The 19,575-nt window shown below is 38.9% G+C and overlaps 3 protein-coding genes across 6 annotated transcripts; 1 reads left to right on the top strand and 2 right to left on the bottom strand.

Annotated features, from left to right (window-relative positions):
• Positions 1–62: 62 nt before the first annotated feature.
• On the bottom strand, positions 63–8,798 carry prdx3 (peroxiredoxin 3). Of its 2 annotated transcripts, XM_034152008.1 has the most exons (8): positions 8,780–8,798; positions 8,575–8,694; positions 4,936–5,047; positions 4,184–4,325; positions 2,869–3,004; positions 2,575–2,678; positions 399–564; positions 63–212 (listed from the first exon to the last, which is right to left on the bottom strand). In XM_034152008.1, exons 2-8 carry the CDS (start codon positions 8,608–8,610, stop codon positions 162–164), a joined length of 747 nt encoding a protein of 248 aa, XP_034007899.1. In that variant the 5' UTR covers positions 8,611–8,694; positions 8,780–8,798; the 3' UTR covers positions 63–161. The 2 variants fall into 2 exon arrangements, with proteins under 2 accessions (XP_034007899.1, XP_034007900.1); XM_034152009.1 differs by lacking the exon at positions 8,780–8,798 and having other exon boundaries at positions 4,936–5,041.
• A 417-nt stretch (positions 8,799–9,215) lies between these two features.
• sfxn4 (sideroflexin 4) lies at positions 9,216–14,080 on the top strand. Of its 2 annotated transcripts, none has more exons than XM_034151748.1 (14): positions 9,216–9,419; positions 9,673–9,738; positions 9,823–9,864; positions 9,952–9,978; positions 10,145–10,199; positions 10,334–10,359; positions 10,459–10,512; positions 10,601–10,663; positions 12,847–12,918; positions 13,023–13,113; positions 13,305–13,420; positions 13,501–13,586; positions 13,663–13,780; positions 13,855–14,080. In XM_034151748.1, exons 1-14 carry the CDS (start codon positions 9,381–9,383, stop codon positions 13,930–13,932), a joined length of 933 nt encoding a protein of 310 aa, XP_034007639.1. In that variant the 5' UTR covers positions 9,216–9,380; the 3' UTR covers positions 13,933–14,080. The 2 variants fall into 2 exon arrangements, with proteins under 2 accessions (XP_034007639.1, XP_034007640.1); XM_034151749.1 differs by having other exon boundaries at positions 12,850–12,918.
• A 30-nt stretch (positions 14,081–14,110) lies between these two features.
• On the bottom strand, positions 14,111–19,313 carry dennd10 (DENN domain containing 10). 2 transcript variants are annotated; one of them, XM_034151746.1, is made up of 10 exons: positions 19,073–19,313; positions 18,934–18,988; positions 17,638–17,834; positions 17,445–17,524; positions 17,206–17,354; positions 16,562–16,673; positions 16,029–16,129; positions 15,802–15,909; positions 15,601–15,695; positions 14,111–15,524 (listed from the first exon to the last, which is right to left on the bottom strand). In XM_034151746.1, the coding sequence occupies exons 2-10, from the start codon at positions 18,977–18,979 to the stop codon at positions 15,357–15,359; spliced, it is 1,056 nt and encodes a 351-aa protein (XP_034007637.1). In that variant the 5' UTR covers positions 18,980–18,988; positions 19,073–19,313; the 3' UTR covers positions 14,111–15,356. The 2 variants fall into 2 exon arrangements, with proteins under 2 accessions (XP_034007637.1, XP_034007638.1); XM_034151747.1 differs by lacking the exon at positions 19,073–19,313 and adding an exon at positions 18,229–18,279.
• Between the last annotated feature and the right edge of the window lie 262 nt (positions 19,314–19,575).

Consider the following 19,575-nt stretch of genomic DNA (forward strand, 5'->3'; position numbering starts at 1 on the left):
ATTACATTCGGTTCAATCAGGAGGAATAGCAGGGTATCACATTCAGTTTCAAAACAAAGAGCTGACATTTATAAAGAATATATTTATTAGCGTACTCAACAAATGGATATTTAAACTGTAAACTAAGTGTACATTTATTGTTAGAGTTATGAGCTCCGTCTTTAGTTGACTTTTTCAAAGTACTCCTTGGATCCTTCTGGTGTTGGTTTGATCTGAAAAGTAAAAAATATAAACTGAATGAGCGTTAAAAACTGATTTACTTGAAGCACAACAGTTTCTACACACTTCTAACAACATGATAAAAGAAAAGACCGTTTGCAACAGATCTTAACACTGCAGTGTCAGTGCATGGGTTGATGGTGTTGGAGTCTCATGGCTTCAGAGGTTGAGAGACTCACCGTCGGGGAGTCAGGGGTCCAGCTGGCTGGACACACCTCACCGTGGGTCTCCACAAACTGGAAGGCCTTCACCAGACGCAGCGTCTCTTCTACACAGCGGCCCACTGGGAGGTCGTTCACACTCATGTGTCTCACCACGCCGTTTGGATCGATGAGAAACAGGCCTCTGAAGGACAAAAACAAAATAATTAATCAAAAACACTTCTGTAGTTCTCTACAAAACAAATGAAAAAACCGATGACAAAATGTACACTCACACTGGCATTAAGAAAATGAAAACAGTAACTATAAAATGCATTTCCTGCAGAAAATGCATGTGAATGCTGTAAACTGAACATTTGTGGCTGAATGTGGCTGAAAAAGCTGAATATTTTATTAGCTGAATGGTAGCTGCTTTTAGCTACAAAAACCAAGTGAGTGTGTTGCTGAACTTAGCGGAGAAATGCAGAAAAGTGAAATGATTTGAATCAAAATTGTTACAGCTCAAATGCATTGCAATGACTTTGTTGGAAACCTGAAAGTAAACTGGAAGAGTAGGAAAAATAGTGAAGAAGCTTAATATAAAAAAAAGGTATAAACAACATGTATAGCCTCAATGTCCTGAAATAGCTGAATACGTTAATAGTTGAATGGTTTCTGCAGCTGAAAGTAGGCTGAAGAAGTTAGATATTAAATGTAAGTAGTAGTGAATGAATGTTTACAAACACCTGTGTGTGTAAGCCCAGAGATCAAAGGTTTCCATGGAGATGTGCTGTGAAAGGAGAGCCTTTCCATTTGTTCTGAATGAGATGAACCTCTTGCATTTCTAACTTTTGTTGAAAAAAATAATACAAACCTCCAGTGTTTGTGTGTGCGTGTACCAGTCTGTCTGTGGGCGTGTCTGCTCTGATTAGATGATGTCACTCAGGTTTGTGGCCCCAATCTGCCCAGCAACACCATAGTTACCAACTGCAGCACTGAGTCCCATTAAGAATGCATTGAGGATTATATCTGACAATTTTTGCCACCTGTTCAAAAACTATGGCTCCTATAAAATAAATTACCAGACCGTGAGCATCAGGGAACCCCAATGAACTGATATGTTTTTTTTTTAAGTTTTGTGTGTAAAATGTGGAGATGGGAGCAGTTTGTTTAAAGTTTACTTCTCTCTAGTCTGAAGAAAGATCCGGATTTTTTTTACATGGGAGTCTATTGGGAGCTAGGTGGACTTTTTGACAAGTTTTTGTCTCTTCATGCCCTCAAGAAGCATTTTGTTTAATATCTTTTCTTAATCTTTTTTAATTTTTCAACGTAGGAGAGGTTTTCCTATGTTTTTCATGAAAAATGATGTCCAAGGAGTGTAGGGTTTGTGAATTATGGCAGTTTAAAAAAAAAATGTAGAGCTTGTAAGAATTTCAAGCTCTCCTCCACTCTAGCTGTGACATCACGCACTCTAAGCCTTAACGAGCTGCCCAATATACACTCATGTTAAAATCTGAAGAAGGCCTCTTTACCAAGCTCCAAACTAAGTTAAATATCTCAAAAAGTGGAAAAGACATCAAAAATCTGAAGAACAAGTTTTATAGCTGAAGGTCTTGTTATCATTTTAAAGTTGGAATGAAGTCTCTAGCATTTGGCACATGGTGTAGTTAAAAGAGAATTTGAAGGTTCCTCCCATTGAGTTCCATGTTAAAAAAAGAGTTTAAAAAGCTGAATATTTCAAAAAGTATGAAATATTTTGAAAAAGTTGAAAGTTTCCCATCGATTGCTGAAAAGGCTGAATAGTTTGATATTTGAATGGTTTCTGTAGCTGAAAGTATGTTGAAGTTATTGAGAGCCAAAGTATTGGTTGAAATAATAAGGGGAAGAATAAAGATTCGAAGAACTATAATGGAATGCTGTAAACAGCATTCGCACTAATTAGAAATGTTTGGATCACACAATCGTACACAGCGACCGCTAGAAAATAATTGTATAATTCTAACAATTATAATGTGGCGTATACTTTATCTGCAACCGTGCAGTAACACTGGCTTTAAACAGGATGAATAGATGTGCATTTGAATGCTGATATGTCATTTAATTGCCAATTATGCTTGAAGCTTCCTAACTATTCAGTTTTCTACCCTTTGTTGTAAAAAGATAAATTAGTGATATTTCCGTTGTCAGACGTGTATAAATGGCATAATAGACGTACCTCAGTGCGATGCCTGGACCCTCCAGCAGCACCCCGTAGTCTTTAGAGATCTGCTTGTTGAGGTCGGACAGTAAGGGGATGTGGATGTGACCCAGGCCTCCAGTCTGACAGAACACCAGGAAACAACACCTGTTAGAATAACTGACACTACTACTGCAGTAAACACATCAGACATACAGTCAGTCATTTGCCAATGCTCCTTTGTGACCCACATCAAAGAATGAATGGAAAAAGTCAGCGAGTTGAACTCTGCACCGTGTCAGTTTCTGAATAATGATCAAAGAGGGGGAGCACCTTGCGTGGCGTGTTGATCCACGCCAGGTGGGTGAAGTGAGAGTCCACAGACACGCCCACCACCTCACAGTTAACGTCGTGGAACTCGTTGGCCTTGTCGCTGAATGAGATGATCTCTGTCGGACATACAAAGGTGCTGAAACAAAGAGAGAAAAAAAAGATTCAGTGAGGAAATATTATCTGACCAAATTCACACCTAAAGAAAATTAAAGGGGCCCCATTATGCTTTTTGGGGTGTTCCTTTCCCTGTAGTGTTATATAGGTTTTTGTGCATGTAAATGTTCTGCAAAGGCTCAAATCCCAAAGTTCCCTCCAGAGGGAGTTTCTCTCCTACACACTCCACCCTGCCTGAAACACTTGATTTGACTCCATTGTTTACTTCGGTAACATTGTGACATCACTTGATCCAACACATTGTACATGATAGGCTAAGGTGCCAGCCAGGTGCTGCAGCAAAGCAGAATGAGAAAAATAAAGACCTTTTTAAACATTGAAGCATGTAAACATGTCACAGTAGAGGCACACAATACAAATGCACATAATATGACCTCTTAATTAAGAGGACTTTTATTATACAAGTCTGGTTTTACAGCCTGTTGTGGTTGGATGAAATGTTATGTTTGATAAGTAACTGTGCATTTGCATGGACATGTGGAACTGAATTTCTCTTTCTTACATTTTTGCTTTACTGTAAGGGTTGGCTGGGACTGCTCTCAGGTTTTTTTTGTAAAAGTTTATTTTTTATTTTCCTTTTACATTAAAGGTAGGGTAGGTAAGTTTGAGAAACCGGCTCGAGATACACTTTTTGTTATATTCCATAGAATGCTCTTAACATCCCGATAGCAATGAATATCTTAAGTGCTTTGACAAAAAATCCATAAAAAAAATGTCATCTGTGGAAGCCGTAATACTGTAAAAACCACGAAGGATGGCCTACCTGCCTGTCAGCCTTCCATCTGTGCACAAACTTATCTCGTGCCCTCATTGGTCATGTGCGCGTTCGTGTGTGTTGGAGGAGGGGCTCTATAAGGAAGTGGCAGATTTTCTCCGGTTGTGTATTTTCAAATTCTAGCGATCTCGAGCCGGTTTCTCAAACTTACCTACCCTACCTTTAACTGCTATTTTACTGCTTTTTTTTCTCATGTTACCGTTTTATGTTTGGAAACAAATGAATAACGTTTTTGTTTTTTTCAAACGAGATGACTTTCATTCAACAGTCTACTGAGCTACATAAAAGTATAATATCACTCAATGTGCATTTCAATCAAAGGGTATTAAGAGCCCTTCTTCTTTTGTGCATGTCACAAACACTCACAAGTCCAGTGGGTAGAAGAAGAGGACCAGGTATTTGCCCTTGAAGTCAGCGAGGCTCATCTCCTTGAACTCGCCATTGCTGACAGCTGTGCCCTTGAAATCAGGAGCCGCCTGGGTGACAGCAGGGGCCCATCTGGAAGAGCCTGATATAGAAAAGACCATTTATTCTTTCTAACTATTTGCTTAGTAAAACCAAGGGAACATACAGTGTATAGTACAGAGAACTCTGTGTGCAATCTTATTTATAACATTGATGGAACATGCCTGTTTGTGCAACTGTAAAGAACCTGACAGTGTATACAGTAAACTGATCAGTAAGTTAACCAAACATTTTTTTGAATATTTTACATGTGCTAAGATAAGGCGTAAAATGTACTATTGAAATACATTTAAATAACAAAAATGTAATATTCTGATATTATTGCTTAGCTATAACCTGAGGACTTGCTTTTATAACAACTCCAGAGAACAATAAATGATGTATATTATCCTGCACATGAAGATAACCGCTTCTTGACACTGAAACATATTTGAGAGAACAATAGATTTGGTGATTATTTAGTGAAAAACTTCAAACAATAAACACAATTGGCCAAACCAATCTCCCGTGTTTTGCCCTCAAGTCAAAGAGATTAAGTTTACATATTAAGTAATTCAAATGGTTGCAGATACATCTTTAGACGGACAATAAATGGTGTGTGCTGTAGAGTTTAATCAGCATTCGACTGTATATCGTGTGACTTCAGTACATACTGGTAGAGAAACCGGCTCTCTGCAGTGACGGCGCGCTGAGGATCCTCCTAGCTCCAGACGCTCCACGCTGACAGGAGGCTGTGACTTTCAACCCTCCTGCTGCAACCTTAACCTTAAAAATGTTTATAAATTCAACATGAACAATCCAGAAATACACTGGAAAGAAAATATCAAGATATTTTGTGAGTAACTTGACAACACTTATGTCTAAAGGATGAACCATCCATGTCTGTTTCAATTGTATTGAGACATATTAGTCCTATTTGATTATTTGTAGATATGAAGCCCCATATGTCATTATTATCAAAGTGTATGTTTTTTTGTATATATATATATATATATATATATATATATATATATATATATATATATATATATATATATATATATATATCTGCAGTTCTGTTATGCCAACATGGACCACCACGTGTGATATAAAATGCTTAGTTTAGGATAATTCCCGGATTTGTCACTCATAATATGAAAAAGACGACGCTGCACTCAGCCATGGAGTTTGTTGTGATCACACTCTGAACAGTGATATCACAGCAGGAATCTCCATCAGCGGCCAAGAGCAGAACACCTGCTGAGAAAGCTCTAATTGGTGTTAATAACGAGAGTGAGGACAAGCACGTTAAAAATAACTGCAGGTCTGATGTGAAGTCAATGTTGTGGAATTAGAAAATAATGTGTCCGTGAAGAAAATCCAAAAGATTCTATATTTATATTGCATTCTCTGACAGGTTAGTTAACTAGTATTAGTTAGGGAGTGTTCTGTAATAAATAAAAGGATGATTTTCTTTGTATTTAAAGTTGATCATTTAACTAACTTTGTCTTTTTAAGGATATTGTTCAAGTTCAAACATGTTACTGCTACTCTGATTATATGCAAATATTACACAATACCTAAAAACATCAAGACCAGGAAAATATTACATGTATGTGTGGTCGTTAGCTGGCACAGTGTAACATTGAATTTAACATACTTTTGTATGATGTAATGCTATTCTAATTGGGGGGAAAAGGGTCCATTGTGTGGAATGATTTATAATGTAACACAATATGCAGATATACTCAGCAGATTGAGAAACAAACATACAGAGTCGGTGGCTCAGCACTTTGAGCTTTCACAGACACAAGTCATGCAGCAACATAAAGACGTTATTAAATCACATTCATATATTTATTTGCATGGTTAATATAACATAATTGAGTAACCTACCAAGCGAAGCTACTTCTGTTGCTACAACTTTAGAATGAATCCTTACATGCACTGCTAAAAAGATTTAAAGCTCCCATGTCATGCTTTTCCGGTTATTACCCGTCCCCTTGTGTGTTATGAAGGTTTTTATGCATGTAAACGGTGTGCAGAGTCAAAACCCTCAAAGTACACCCTGTAGCGAGTAAAACTCTAACACAGAAAATACCTCCCCAAAACGCCTCGTTGGAGATACGTCACTGCCCATTTGATTCTTCCGGGTACCGCATGATGTCATGCGGTACCCGGAACGAAATGGACCAATCCCGAAGAGCTATGGCCACACCAGCAGCGGCGTGTTCCTCCTCCAGAGGTTCGAAGAACCGGCATTTCACAGACGAAAGCTTCCAAAAACATTGCCCAGTTTGAGGCCGGATATGCACAGCTTGTTTGGACCGTTTGGAGCAGGGGAAGATCTGGGTATACAACCTGTAAGTTTGCATTGTTATTTGTGTATTTATCAAACAAGACTGTTTAAATGTGTAAACTGTGTTGGACTGCTAAGCCATTGACACAGTGCTAACTAAGTTGCTAGAGTTTCCATATATCAACTCTAATATCAGCAGATGGCCTTGCATACATGTATCTCATAGCAGGAGAATGTCTGCATTCACACACAAAATACCTATTGACAGTATACTCCGGGTGATTTGCCGGTCAGTCGCGAAACGTAATTACATTATAGCTGGCGTAGCGATCTAACACACGGAGCTAGAGCTAGTTTCGGTCAGAAAAACATTTTTGTGATGCTACGTTGCTAGCGTTTAAATATATCAACTACAATGTCAGCAGATGGCCTTACATGTTTGTCATGGCAGGAGAATGTCTGCAGTCACACACACGGAATACTCATACAGTATACTGTACTGTGATTTACCGTACATTGTGACCGTACATATACTGCATGTAGCTAACGAGGCTAGCTGTATGCTAGCGCAAAACAATGTATTCATGCAAGTTACATTGTATGGTAGCAGAATACCCGTATACGATTGCAATTATAAACACGTTATTGCTAGCCTAATATGAACCACTAGCTTTTGTTCATAGTAGTTTTATTACACTGCATTATAGTTGCCTTTCCTCCAAGCTAACGTTCATATCGTGTTAGCTACCAAGGTAAACAAAGCTAGGTTAGCATATTAGCAGGCAAGCTGTTCATTACACAACTACTACTAACTAATCTAAAACAACTAAGTTTCTCTAATATTTTGTGATTTGCATTTGATTTCGTCCAGCCAGATCCTGGCGGACAATCCATGACGGGGAAGGGATTCTACTACTACTGAGGCGTCGTGCTAAAAGGCACCGCACCGACTGTGCGCAGGCAAGATGCGAGGAGGAGGAATGAATGATATACCGTGTGTATATATGTATATTTATGTTCATTTTGTACATTTCTAAAAATAAAGTTTAATGGAAATACTTAGTAGGCCTATCCTTTCTTCCCTGAATTCATATATAGCAAACCATGATTTGATTTCTCATCAAACAGTAGTAGTTTATAACGGGTAAAAATAACTTACTCTTTGTTATGAGAGTAGCTCGTAGGCCACAACGGAAAGACAAGGAGACATACACGAGTTTACAAAACCACGGCACATTTATTGTGGTAAATGCAAAGATAGGTGGTTGAGAGGATCGCAGAGTTAGTCTTCCTGCAGCCGCTTTGGAGAGAGACTGTGTCCGGAGGTGTCCGTGATCGCGCTGATTACCCTCTTCAGCTCCACCCCATCGTAAGACAAAGGCCCTGGGGCCGTCACACTCTTCTATAACAACAGTTAAAAATATATATGTATATAAAATATACCGCTGTACCGACGCCATGATAAGACTGATGTTACGCTGAGAGCAGCCGGGAAAAGCACTGACATGGGCGCAGCCTCTCTGGTGGTTGACTAATCAGAACGAGTGGCCGAGCTGACCAATCGGAGCACACTAGGCTCACAGGGAGGGGGGGGCAAGAGCTCCAACGAGTCGTTTAGTGGAGAAAGTGAATACTGCTGAATACACATGCTTGACAGAGATGCTGTATGCGAAACCAATGTGAGTTTGGAAAATTGCACAGTATAAATCTATTTTAGTATACCTCAACAATGTAATTATGATCAGTGGAAATGGCCATGACATGGGCCCTTTAAGAAGATTAACTGGATATATTTTGTAACCCATTTTAGTACACAACAGCGACCGCGGACCAGAGGTTTGTCAGCACAGTGTCAGTTGGTGCTCGGGTCATTTAAATGTGCGACACACGTGCGAGTACACAAATACATCGTTTCCTGCTATTGACACAGTTATTAGTTAATAATAAATAGCATACTAAGAATAAATACTTTAAATATAAACATGTGACGCTATGTTGGAGAAGTTTCACTCACAGATGTCCTCAGAAGTCTCCCGATAGAGGCTGCCATTTTGGATTGTCTGTCAGAGGAGGGCGGCCGGTTTGTTAAACCGGTCGTTGCGTCATGTACACACGTGCTCGACGTGAACCTGTGCTGAAAAAATATGAACATAAAATTATTCACTTATATGACATTCTGCACCAAAAAAAGTTATGTTAAACTGATTATCCGAAGATACCTGGACCCAGTCACTGGTAAACAGGATGCTGTAAAAACTTTAAAGAAATCATGCTGCTTTCAGGTGCTCGTATGTACCATGGACATTAAGGTCCTCAGGTGTTGAGAAAATGATAAGTGTACTCAACCTCATAGCACTTTGCATTAAAACTTGAACCAAAACATGCTTAAAAAATGAAGGCTAAGTCACTGACCTAGTCAACTGAAATAGCAGTCTATAAAACCATTATTTATTTGAAAAGGTTGAACATATTTTACTTAAATATTCAATTATACCCCAAATGTCCCTTGCATTTTTTTTGTATGGCTTTTCTTTAAATCAATAAATAACGTCTGTGAAGTTTTGCGTTTCATACTTTTAGCATCAACTGCACTCTTAAAATTAACATAACTTGGATACATCAGATTTTTCCGATGTCCTCGAATGCAGCACACAGTACACAGCCGCCCACAGCTGAACACGGGGTTGAAGGCGGAAGTATTTGCTAAGGATTTGAATTTGACCTTAAAAAGCACAACAATACATGCTGGTTAAATGTGTGCTGCAGAAGGGTTATTGTGACTTATTTAATTTCTGAGAAGTTAATGTGTTCGTTGTCCCAATGGATCCTAATCTGTTCTTTTGGAAAAGCGAAGGACAGGTAACTGTACACACACGTTTTTTATATTCAGCTAGAACTGAAACCGGTGTTTACATATCATTTCAATCAATGTACTAGCACTTTAAATGGTTTGGCTTAGTTGAAGCTAATGTACCTACATGATTCTTGTTACTCTGTACCCTCCTGGTTGAATGCACATTGTAAGTCGCTTTGGATAAAAGCGTCTGCCAAATGAAATGTAATAATTTCATCCGAACGTGTTTTTAAATAAATGTTCCTTTCCTTTTTTCAGTCGTTCTTTAGTCGGTTCAAGATCTGGGTTAATATTCTTGATCCCACTTCCCTTCTTTCCTCTGATGTAAGTAGCTGTCACTACAGTGTTCATATACTGTGAGATGTGTGGAAGAATATAATGCTTAACAAGTGATGCTTCTCTCTGCAGGCCAAAATAAAGAAGGCTCATGGTCTGAAACTAGATGATTGGGTCAGATTCTTTTTTTTTTTAACTTGAATTAGCTATGGTCAGATGTATGAACCTGATTTATTAAAATCTGTTTGTTTCTTCCTGTAGGATGAAGAAGCAGTCACCCTATCACTTGTAAGTTTTGAAAGAAAAACATTATGTCTCTGAATGAATTAGAATTCAGTCATGTTTTCCACAATAAACCTCCAGTTCAACTTTATATGTCTTCAAACAGAACCTTTACTTAATTACGAATTTATTTTGTATGTGCTGCTTTTTAATGAGCGCTCTGTGTTTACAGTCATCTGTCCATGCTGACTCTGGTGATGTTCTTCCACTTATGCTCCGCCCTGCAGGTGTGGTAAATCTAAGCTTTGACACATAGTTTGCATCCATTATTAAATATGTTCGCATTTTTATCATGTAACAAGTATAACAACTGTATCACTAAAATAGATACTGATGCCCTTACTTCTGTTATTTTTTATAGCATTTTTGTCCGTATCAGCACCTCTGGTATGTTGGTCATCTAGTAAATATATATAAAATAAATGACAACTTAAATTGTTTTTTGAGATAAAGGTTGTTACATATACAAACAAACCTCTTTTTCAGGTGGTCGCCGGCTTTTTGCCTCACATCAATGTGAAATATGCTCTGCTCTGGCAGGTAAAAGCATATTCATCATATTAATAAAAGTGCAGTATATTACATGTGGATATTATAACACAGTTCATTCAAAAATGCATTCTTTCAGTTTTTCCTGCAGAGTTACCAAACTAGGTTCACCCTTGCAAACAGAAATACTTCATCAGAAAAGGTAACATACATGTACATTCTGTCCTATCACATTTTCAACGTGTTTTATGACAAACTGTACTTTGACATTTTGAATAATTTTTTTGTCATACTATATCATTACATTGTTCATGTTTTGTATGAAAAACTATACTTTACATTTTGTATTGTTTTTTTTAATGCATCTTTACATTTTTTAAATATTTTTTAAGATCTACTACTTTGACGTATTTTTGTTTTTTGTTTTATGGTAAATAGAGTGGTGCAGTGACGAGTCCTGAAACCCGGAAGTGAGTTAGCATTTTACCACTACCGGTTCCCTCGTCTCAGAGCCAATGGGATTTCTCCATAGGATTTTGGAAAATAGCTTGAAATAAGATCTGTGGTTGACACAAATTTAAGAGACGGATCACGTTTTGTTCTACGACATTAAATACATCAGCAGTGACCCCACTGGTGATTTTTGAAGAGTTTACGTGTCTGAAAAACGATGGTTGTTAAGAAGTGGCTGAATAGGACTACAGAAGTTGTTGAGGACGTTGTACGTCATTACGCCGAACTCGTAAACACTCCCGCTATGTTTTTTTGACCCTGTTCTGCTTGAAAGCAAGTACCTGCGCTTTTGCAAACTGTTTAAAGGGCCCATGTCATGCTTTTCCGGTTATTACCCGTCCCCTTGTGTGTTATGAAGGTTTTTATGCATGTAAACGGTGTGCAGAGTCACAAACCCTCAAAGTACACCCTGTAGCGAGTAAAACTCTAACACAGAAAATACCTCCCCAAAACGCCTCGTTGGAGATACGTCATTGTCCATTTGATTCTTCCATTTCATTCCGGGTACGGCATGATGTCAAGCCGTACCCGGAACGAAATGGACCAATCCGTGGAGCCGTTACGTTACGTCCGCGGAGCTGTTACGTTAAGCCCCCGCTGATTGGTCCAAATTGACCAATCCACGGACTTCCTCACACACACATCTGTGTGCAGGGAGGCGAAATTCTCTCTGCAGACCCATTCTCACAGCGTTTATTAACCTTTTTCTTACTCAATATCAAGCCACGCTTATTGTTTTTACTTCGGCTGTGAGTTTGTGTGTGCTCAGGATGAGTTTGGCTGTGTTTGGCTGTGTATCGCTAACAAGGAAACAACACCTCCACGGAGCTCAGCGCGATTCACAACGTCCCGACCAATCAGAGCACACTGTGCTCACAGGGAGGGTGGGGGCTGGAGCTATTGGAGCTACAACGAGCCGTTAAAGGCAGAGAGTGAAATTCAGTGAACACAAGTAGTTTACAGAGATGCTGTATGAGAAACCAATGTGAGTTTGGAAAATTGCACAATATAAATCTATTCTAGTAGACCTCAACAATGGAATTATGATCAGTGGAAATGGCCATGACATGGGACCTTTAAACAAAAGCTTTTACAATTTTGAATCTGTATTTTTGAATATCGATCTTAAGTTGGCGTGACGTTGAAGTCGTACGACCCTGCTGTAGTTCGTTTATAGCATAACGTTAGCATTTTGCTTCTGGCGATTAGATTTATGATTAGAAAATTATAAAAGTAGGGTAGACATGTGGATATTATCCGGCTGAACAAAACGTGCATTTATCAAACAGGTTTGTTTTCCACAGACCTTATTTCGAGCTATTTTACAAAATCCTATGGAGAAATCCCATTGCTTTTTTGTCGAGGGAACCCCGGCGCAGCTTATTTCCGGGTAAATACGTCATCCCTGCACCACTCTATTGTCTTGCAAGATAATGTTATGATATACCATGCTCTGAATTTGTTACAATGTACTACGATATCACATTTTTATGACCTATTATACTTTGACATCTTAAACATATTTGTATTATGTGCCATAATATAGGAAATGTTCTGTATGGCATACTATACTATCACATTTTTATGGCATACCATATTATGACTTATTATTTTGTTATGCCATACTATATTATAACATCTGTAACATGTGGCATACTAAATTAATTAGATGTTTGGCATACTATACTATTACTTTTTTATTATGTTTTTGAAAGGTGTACTATACCTTTTGCTATGACATACTAGGATTTTAATATTCTTTGAATGCCTTAATATACTTTGACTTTTAATGACATTTCTCTGGCATTAGTGCATATTAAGCTTCCAGTCCTCGCTCTGTTCCTGCTCCTCTTCATCTTTATCTCTCCCCAGCAGAGTAAGAAGCTGTCTTCGAAGCAGCTTCTGTTGAGCGCTGGAACCGTTTGCTATGCAACATGTGCAGGGGTGTGTATAACCTGATTGTAACAATGGCAACTGTGCCATGTTTATTATGATGTGTCGAGTAAACTTTAGAAAATGCTGCTTTTTAAAACCTTTTTTTGTTTCAGTCCCTTCCTCAAATTATGATTTATAAACTTGGTGTAAGTAGTGAAGTAATCAAGGCTGTCTTAAGGACCATGCTACCAATCCCTCTCTCAGGTAAGTATCTATGAAATATAAATACTGTTCCATAAATCTGAATACTTTATTTTGCATGTCAGGTAGTATATGCGTAAATTCCCCCCAAAGTAGACAAAAAGTACTTCATCATTTTCATTTCCATTTAATTGTGGATCCAGTATTAGCAGGTAGGACTTTTTAAACTAACATGTGTGTGTACCTCTCTCCAGCTGCTGTGGCCTTCGTCAGTGTGTACACTGTCAGAAGTGAAGAGTCACAAACTGGGATCCAAGTGTTTGATTCCAATGGAAATCTGGTCGGCCTTTCTAAAGCAGCGGGACAAAAGGTTAACAAAAGAAGAGCAAAAGGACAGAAATACACATTCCTTTCCTTTTGAAACATAGTTCAATTGTTCTTTATGTCCAGGCTGTGAAGGAGACTGCACTGTCAAGAGCGGCGCTGTTCGGTACAAGCGCTGCTGTCCCTTCCCTCCTGATAACACTCTTATGGAGGTCAGTCACGTTTACAATAAGTTACATTTACCTGGTCGGACGGTCAGATTTAACCAAATAACTTGTCCTTTTTTAGAACAAGAGTGATCCAGAAGAGCTCTGTGCTGATCGCTCCTCTCCGTTACATGAGTATTGTGATGGGTTTTGGCTTGATGATCCCCGTCTCGTTCAGTCTCTTTCCACAGCTGGGCACGGTGAGATTCAGATCCTCCTGTACTGAAATGGTTTCCTTGTGATGAACTCAGCTGACGTTAGCCTTGTTTTACAGATAAAGAAGGACAACGTGGAGAAGAACCTGCAGGAGGCAGCTTGCGACGGACTGTTATACTACCATAGAGGACTCTGAGGACCTATAAATACACTAATCTACCAAAACACAGGTTGCTATTACTCGGTAGTATTATAATAAATGTCTTCTTTAGCATCATGCAGCTGAAAATGTACAACGCATGTAACACACTCAAAGATGCCCAATTGAAAAAATACAGTTTGAGACATTAAAACAGTCAAAACGCTTCTTTTTTTATATTAAATGTATTTATCTGGAATATTAATTGTATTATACATAGAAAATATTACATGAATTCATTAAAATACATTTATTTTCCAAAGTTAAATTAGCATTTATTGCACTGTGTCTGAGGCACAAAACCATCTTTTTGGCACTGTGCTTAAAAAAACATTCGCCTGTAAAACAAAAAAAAAAGAAAACCTGGACCTTAAGACACATGATTCAGTATAAATCAATATGGACATGGAAACACTAATATGTGATCAGCTGCATATTGATGAGGAACACCTTTTGATTAAAAGTTTTAAAAAAAGCCTTGTACATCACGATATGCTTGTCATTAGTAAAATACAAAATGTGAGTTAAAAAAATGATATAAACACACATTATGATCCGATAACCACAAATGTAGTTTCTATCAATAAGCTCTTTAATATTAATAATAACTGCATTTCAGCTCCTGCGTATTTATATCTATATCTCTTTACAACGTTTGCACAATATTCCCATAAAGGAAACAAAAAGGTGATGTATGTACGTGCCGCTTTGCACTGTGGGAGCTCAGATTATTAGATGTACCAGCTGAAAAGTACCAGTTTATTTTCCTCCGTTTCACACAGTTAGAGAAAAACACTGTAGATCCTTATTGTCCTTAACTACTGATTTCAAAAACAAGGCTAAAGTTATTTCATATTTGTATGTCATCAAATCCCATGAAAACACCTAAATCAACAGTCGGTGTCCAACTTACTTTTTTTGGCACTTAGTTCCAAGCCCACTGATACATGCAGCAAAACTAATGTATTCTTGAATTTATAAAATAAAAGGCTATTTCCTTAAACAGCTGGGCAGTGTAAATGTTAACAACAGATACCTCAAATAGGATTAGATTGTGCACTTTTTGGGACTATTTTTTTGCTGTGGATGAATACACATTTGGTGCAGTAGTGAGTATTATAGTCAGCAGTTTAGGATTCAAGTCATGGTTGTTTTTGGTCTTTTCAAGGGATTTGTTGGCAATCAAAAATATATAAACATTTATTTATTGGTACAAGTAAAGATCTGAGTCATGTGACACTTTCCTACCTCACATGAAGATAACTGTGAGAAAGTGTCTTCTGTTCACTCTCATAAGAAGAGAGTGCGCACAAGCCTTTAAGACCACAGGAGATGTCCCGACATATTGAGAACAGCAGAGCCAGAGTCCATGCTGTAGACGGTAACATCATCCTGCAGCAAGGAGTCTGAAAAATAAAAAACTATATCCGTAAGAGCTGCTCGGCAGCTGCCAAATGAAAGAGGAAGTTCTCTGTGGCCGGGGGGAAATGATGCAGCTTTAAACTTTCCAACGTGATTTTAGAGTCTTCACACTGATCAGCCAGGGCCGCCAAGTTAGCCAGGATCTCTTTAGTCTTGACAGAAATATCCTGTGAATTAATGAGTGGGTGTCAGATTCAGGACGTTAATTCTTGATTTCAGACGTGTGTTCTGAGGGAATCTCACCTTGATGACCTGACTGTCTGACCTCTCAGTATCCTCCGCAGACTGCACGATGAGAAGTCCCACGTCTTTGTGCAACTTCCCCATAGCCATGGCCTCTGTGGGGGGGGGGGAGACTTACACATCAGTCTGAAGGAAATGCTGTCCTGCTCTCTGTAGAATCAAAGGGCTCTTAAAAACATACTGCTTTCTCTTTGAACATACCTTTGGCACTCTGGGATACTGTGATGACGCTGTCCGGGAGGTTCACATAAACATCAAACAAGTCCGATCTGTTGCTCACTTCTGGATCTACAAACCCCGCTACATATCCTGCGGAGAAACATATTGGTGGGTGAATAATTCATTTCCCCAGCTTGAGATCTCAGAGCAGATGGTGGTTTATCATCAACAGAGAGGAGGAGAACTGAGAGTAAATAAAGAATCCTCACCCGGGCATTTCTTCAGATCCTCTAGTTCAGTATCAGTCAGGTGAACGTACGGGTGGAGGATGGACCAGTCCTTCCTGTGCCAGGTCAGAGTGGGCAGGACTCTGAGGGGACACACAGAAAGAGTTGCACACAGAGGAAAATACTCACCTCTACAAATACAAATGTCTAGCTAAATAATTGGAAAAGGGATGCCAATATCACTGAGATAACCCATTTCACATCTTTGTTCATGACATACAGTCTATGCGCACCTGAGGATAACAAGACTTAATGTTTTGAGCAAAGATGGATCATTTAATTTTCCATAGCTCTTTTTCTAACCAAATCTAACTGATCAAACTGTTATCACAGTAATAGTTATGACTCATTTGGGTTGTCTTCTTAGATGCAGCACTTGTTGAATAATTGCAATCAACTGGGCTTTCTATTATCTGCAAGACTTTTAATATTAGAATTATACATATTTGATTCTGTAATTCATCTGCCCGATTTATATTGCCATCCTTAATTTTGAATTTGAGTCTAAATCGCACCTTGTAAACTCCAGCAAGGCTTCAATCCGAGGGTGATGGACAACGATCCTCTTCTTCAGCATGAGAGCCGTGTACAGGATGATCGTCTCCAGGCCAAACTGAGACACCACGTCTAGAGACAAAGAGAGAACGCAGACATGAAGTGCACTGGATGACCTGCTTTTACTCCTTAGGAATCCAAAAATGGACACTGACAATGTTTTAAAACAGCTGTCTGTAAGATCAGGTGACAGATCATGTGACACTTACAGTAAATTGCTTTGTTCATCTTTTTTGTAGATAATAATTGGTAGATAATATTTTGGTGGCTTCTTAGCAAATCTGCTGCATATGCACACACCACTTTTCAGTTGTTTTACTAGAGTTTTTGAAAACTACCTTTTTCATTTCACCTCACCAATTTTTGACAGTTTTGGTTGGATACATTACATAAAAAGCAGATAAAAAAACATCTTGATTCCAGGTTGTATTGCAGCAAAATAGTGAAAATAATGTGAATTATTTAGCAGGGGAATGTACTACAGTGGCATGAACAACGTATTAGTGGGACTTGTTTATTTTTATTTCTGCATGAAAGTTTAACAATCACAAAAGGATCCCAACATACTGGTTAGTGTTCCTCTTGAGAGACTGAGGTGTCTTACCTTTGACTGAACCAGCCAAGAAGGCTTTCCGAATATCGTAGTCCTTTATTAGAAACGAGCCGTTTTCATCACTCTGGCAAATTCCTTTGGTGAGGACGGTGACGTAAGCCTCCATCATCTTCACTGGGCTGCCATGTTTGATGTACATCCTGGAGAATACACAGTAACACATCCTTCAAATTAAAAACCCTCTTGAAATAAAAGTGTAACAACAGTGTTATCTGAGCTGAACACTGTACCTGCAGAGGATTCTACTGAGAGCAGCATACTTCTCAGGGTTGAAGTCTTTTGCCGTAACAACTATTGAAAAATGAGTGACCTTGAAGGGAGAAAAAAAGAGACAAACAATAAACTATAGAAAGATAGAAAAGTAACTCATGTTCCTTGATGGAGATTCTAGTAGCAGCTGACTCTCTGGACAGTCGAGTGTACCTTGTTTAGCGCTGTGGGTTCCTGCACCTCCACAGTGCTGATGTAGAACCAGGTGCGACAGAACTGCCCGAACACAAAGGTGTGGAAGTCCCGGCTGTCCTGAGTCAGACAGCACTTGCTGAGCAGGACTTGCCTCAGGTCTGAGCTCACAGAGGGATAGCACCACACCCACAGAGTGTCTCCGTTCACATCTTTCTCTGGGCAGAGGGAAAGAAAACCAAATAAAACATCATATACTAATGTCATAAAAAATAGATAGCCAGTAAAGAGAAAGTTACTTTTTTAAATAGGGTTGTATGAATAAGTCCATAGTCAGTGTATACCTACAGTAGATGACTGTTGGCATGCACACACAGGAGTACTAGCATTGAAGCTAAGCAATATCCTGCTGTGAATGAGGGCAGCAACATATTTAAGCCACCTACAATTAGGGCCACCTTAAAAAGTTAAAATCCCTTTAGTGTATGCCATATTAAGAATATTTTCACTGTTTACCTTTTCAACAGTGAGCCTTTTCTGACTGAGACCTTATGCTGTTAAATCCATGTATGCTCTCTTCACAGCCACCATTGACCAAAACAGTTACTTTACCTGGCCGAACATGGGAGTTGCTGGCTGCCTCGATTGGTTAGTTTTGCTTTCCTCAAAGTCACAGAATAACACAAACAAACAAATCAATCAAGGAATCGGTGGACCAACAACTTTAGTTATCAACGTACAACTAATGTTTTGTTTAATGTATGTGTTTGGTGGCTTTGAAGAAGACAGATAACTACTTCAGATCCCTGTCGAAAGTTGTGTCTGACCTAAAGATTAAAAGACTAAAGAAATGTTTCTTAATATAGCGCACACTAAAACTGATGTTTTAGGTGGCCTTCCTTTTAGTTTGCTAAAATATATTTTGCTGTTGCCAATTTCTAAAGCACTACACTGCTTTCCTTCCATGCTGGTGCTCCTGCCTACCAAACTGGGGGGCATTGAGCTCCATCGACTGCAGTAATACACTGATAAGTCACTGACACAATCCGAACTATCCCTTTAACATACTGTCATGCCAGGCAGAGCTCCCTGGGAGCAAATCGTTATCACATGGGGCTCCGTGTTATGGGATGCGTTTAGGAACTCATTGACCCTGTATACTGCCTGACATGCAGGATCAATTAACCAATGAGGGACATGCAGGCCTGCTGATGACAGTTTTGGGTCACACTGATGTCATGTGATTCTCCTGCACGTAATGAGGCGCGAGCTACACTCGGAATCCTAACAAGAGACGATTGTTGAAATGAGACTTACCGATTAATCCAACGCTTAACATAAGCTGTGTTTCAGTTGCTGCCATATTCCATACCTAAAGGAGTTGAAAAGCACAAGTTAAATGAAGGGAAAACACCAACAATCCCCTTATGCACGAACTAGTGTCACAGTGAAGTACCTTGAGAGCTCCTGCTACTTCCGAAAAGCACAATGCTATGCAGGACAGATGTATTAGGACAGTAAAAGTGTTGTCAGTGGCCTGGGTGTGATTTCTGCTGTTAACCGTCACGTCAACAGACTTTCCTCTCTGTGCGACTTCTCTTCCTACTTCCGGGAAAGGAGGATTGTGCAGGAGGAGGAGACACGGTGCTGACAGCCAATCACAGCTGCCGAGACTTTCGCTGTACTGGTGTGTTCAAGGTTGCTGAAATTATTCGACTTTTTCTCAATTGAGCAATTTCTCATGGTATAAAGAGCTCTACATAACAGCAATATAATCAAATACATAAAATAATTCTGAAATACACTAAACTCAGTTTTAATTTACTGTCCATAGCAAGTCCATAAACAATGACATTTTGATAGATGTTTTGAATTTGAAGCAAGTCATTAAGCCATAATGCTTCAGAATACATTGTTAATTGATCAGCATCAGTATCATCACCAACTGCACAATTATTG

Source organism: Trematomus bernacchii, unplaced genomic scaffold (genome assembly GCF_902827165.1).
Source record: "Trematomus bernacchii unplaced genomic scaffold, fTreBer1.1, whole genome shotgun sequence".
In the NCBI taxonomy this organism is placed as follows: domain Eukaryota; kingdom Metazoa; phylum Chordata; class Actinopteri; order Perciformes; family Nototheniidae; genus Trematomus; species Trematomus bernacchii.

Coding starts and splice junctions, on each gene's coding strand:
- sfxn4 (XM_034151748.1), top strand. CDS start 9,381: ATGGATCCTAATCTGTTCTTTTGGAAAAGCGAAGGACAG. Junction 10,360..10,458: donor TGTCCGTATCAGCACCTCTG/GTATGTTGGTCA, acceptor CCTCTTTTTCAG/GTGGTCGCCGGCTTTTTGCC. Junction 13,421..13,500: donor CTAAAGCAGCGGGACAAAAG/GTTAACAAAAGA, acceptor CTTTATGTCCAG/GCTGTGAAGGAGACTGCACT.
- prdx3 (XM_034152008.1), bottom strand. CDS start 8,610: ATGGCAGCCTCTATCGGGAGACTTCTGAGGACATCT. Junction 565..2,574: donor GGTCCAGGCATCGCACTGAG/GTACGTCTATTA, acceptor TTTGTCCTTCAG/AGGCCTGTTTCTCATCGATC. Junction 213..398: donor GGACCCCTGACTCCCCGACG/GTGAGTCTCTCA, acceptor TTTACTTTTCAG/ATCAAACCAACACCAGAAGG.
- dennd10 (XM_034151746.1), bottom strand. CDS start 18,979: ATGGCAGCAACTGAAACACAGCTTATGTTAAGCGTTGGATTAATCG. Junction 17,835..18,933: donor GTTAAGCGTTGGATTAATCG/GTAAGTCTCATT, acceptor CCCTCTGCCCAG/AGAAAGATGTGAACGGAGAC. Junction 17,355..17,444: donor CTCAGTAGAATCCTCTGCAG/GTACAGTGTTCA, acceptor TGTATTCTCCAG/GATGTACATCAAACATGGCA.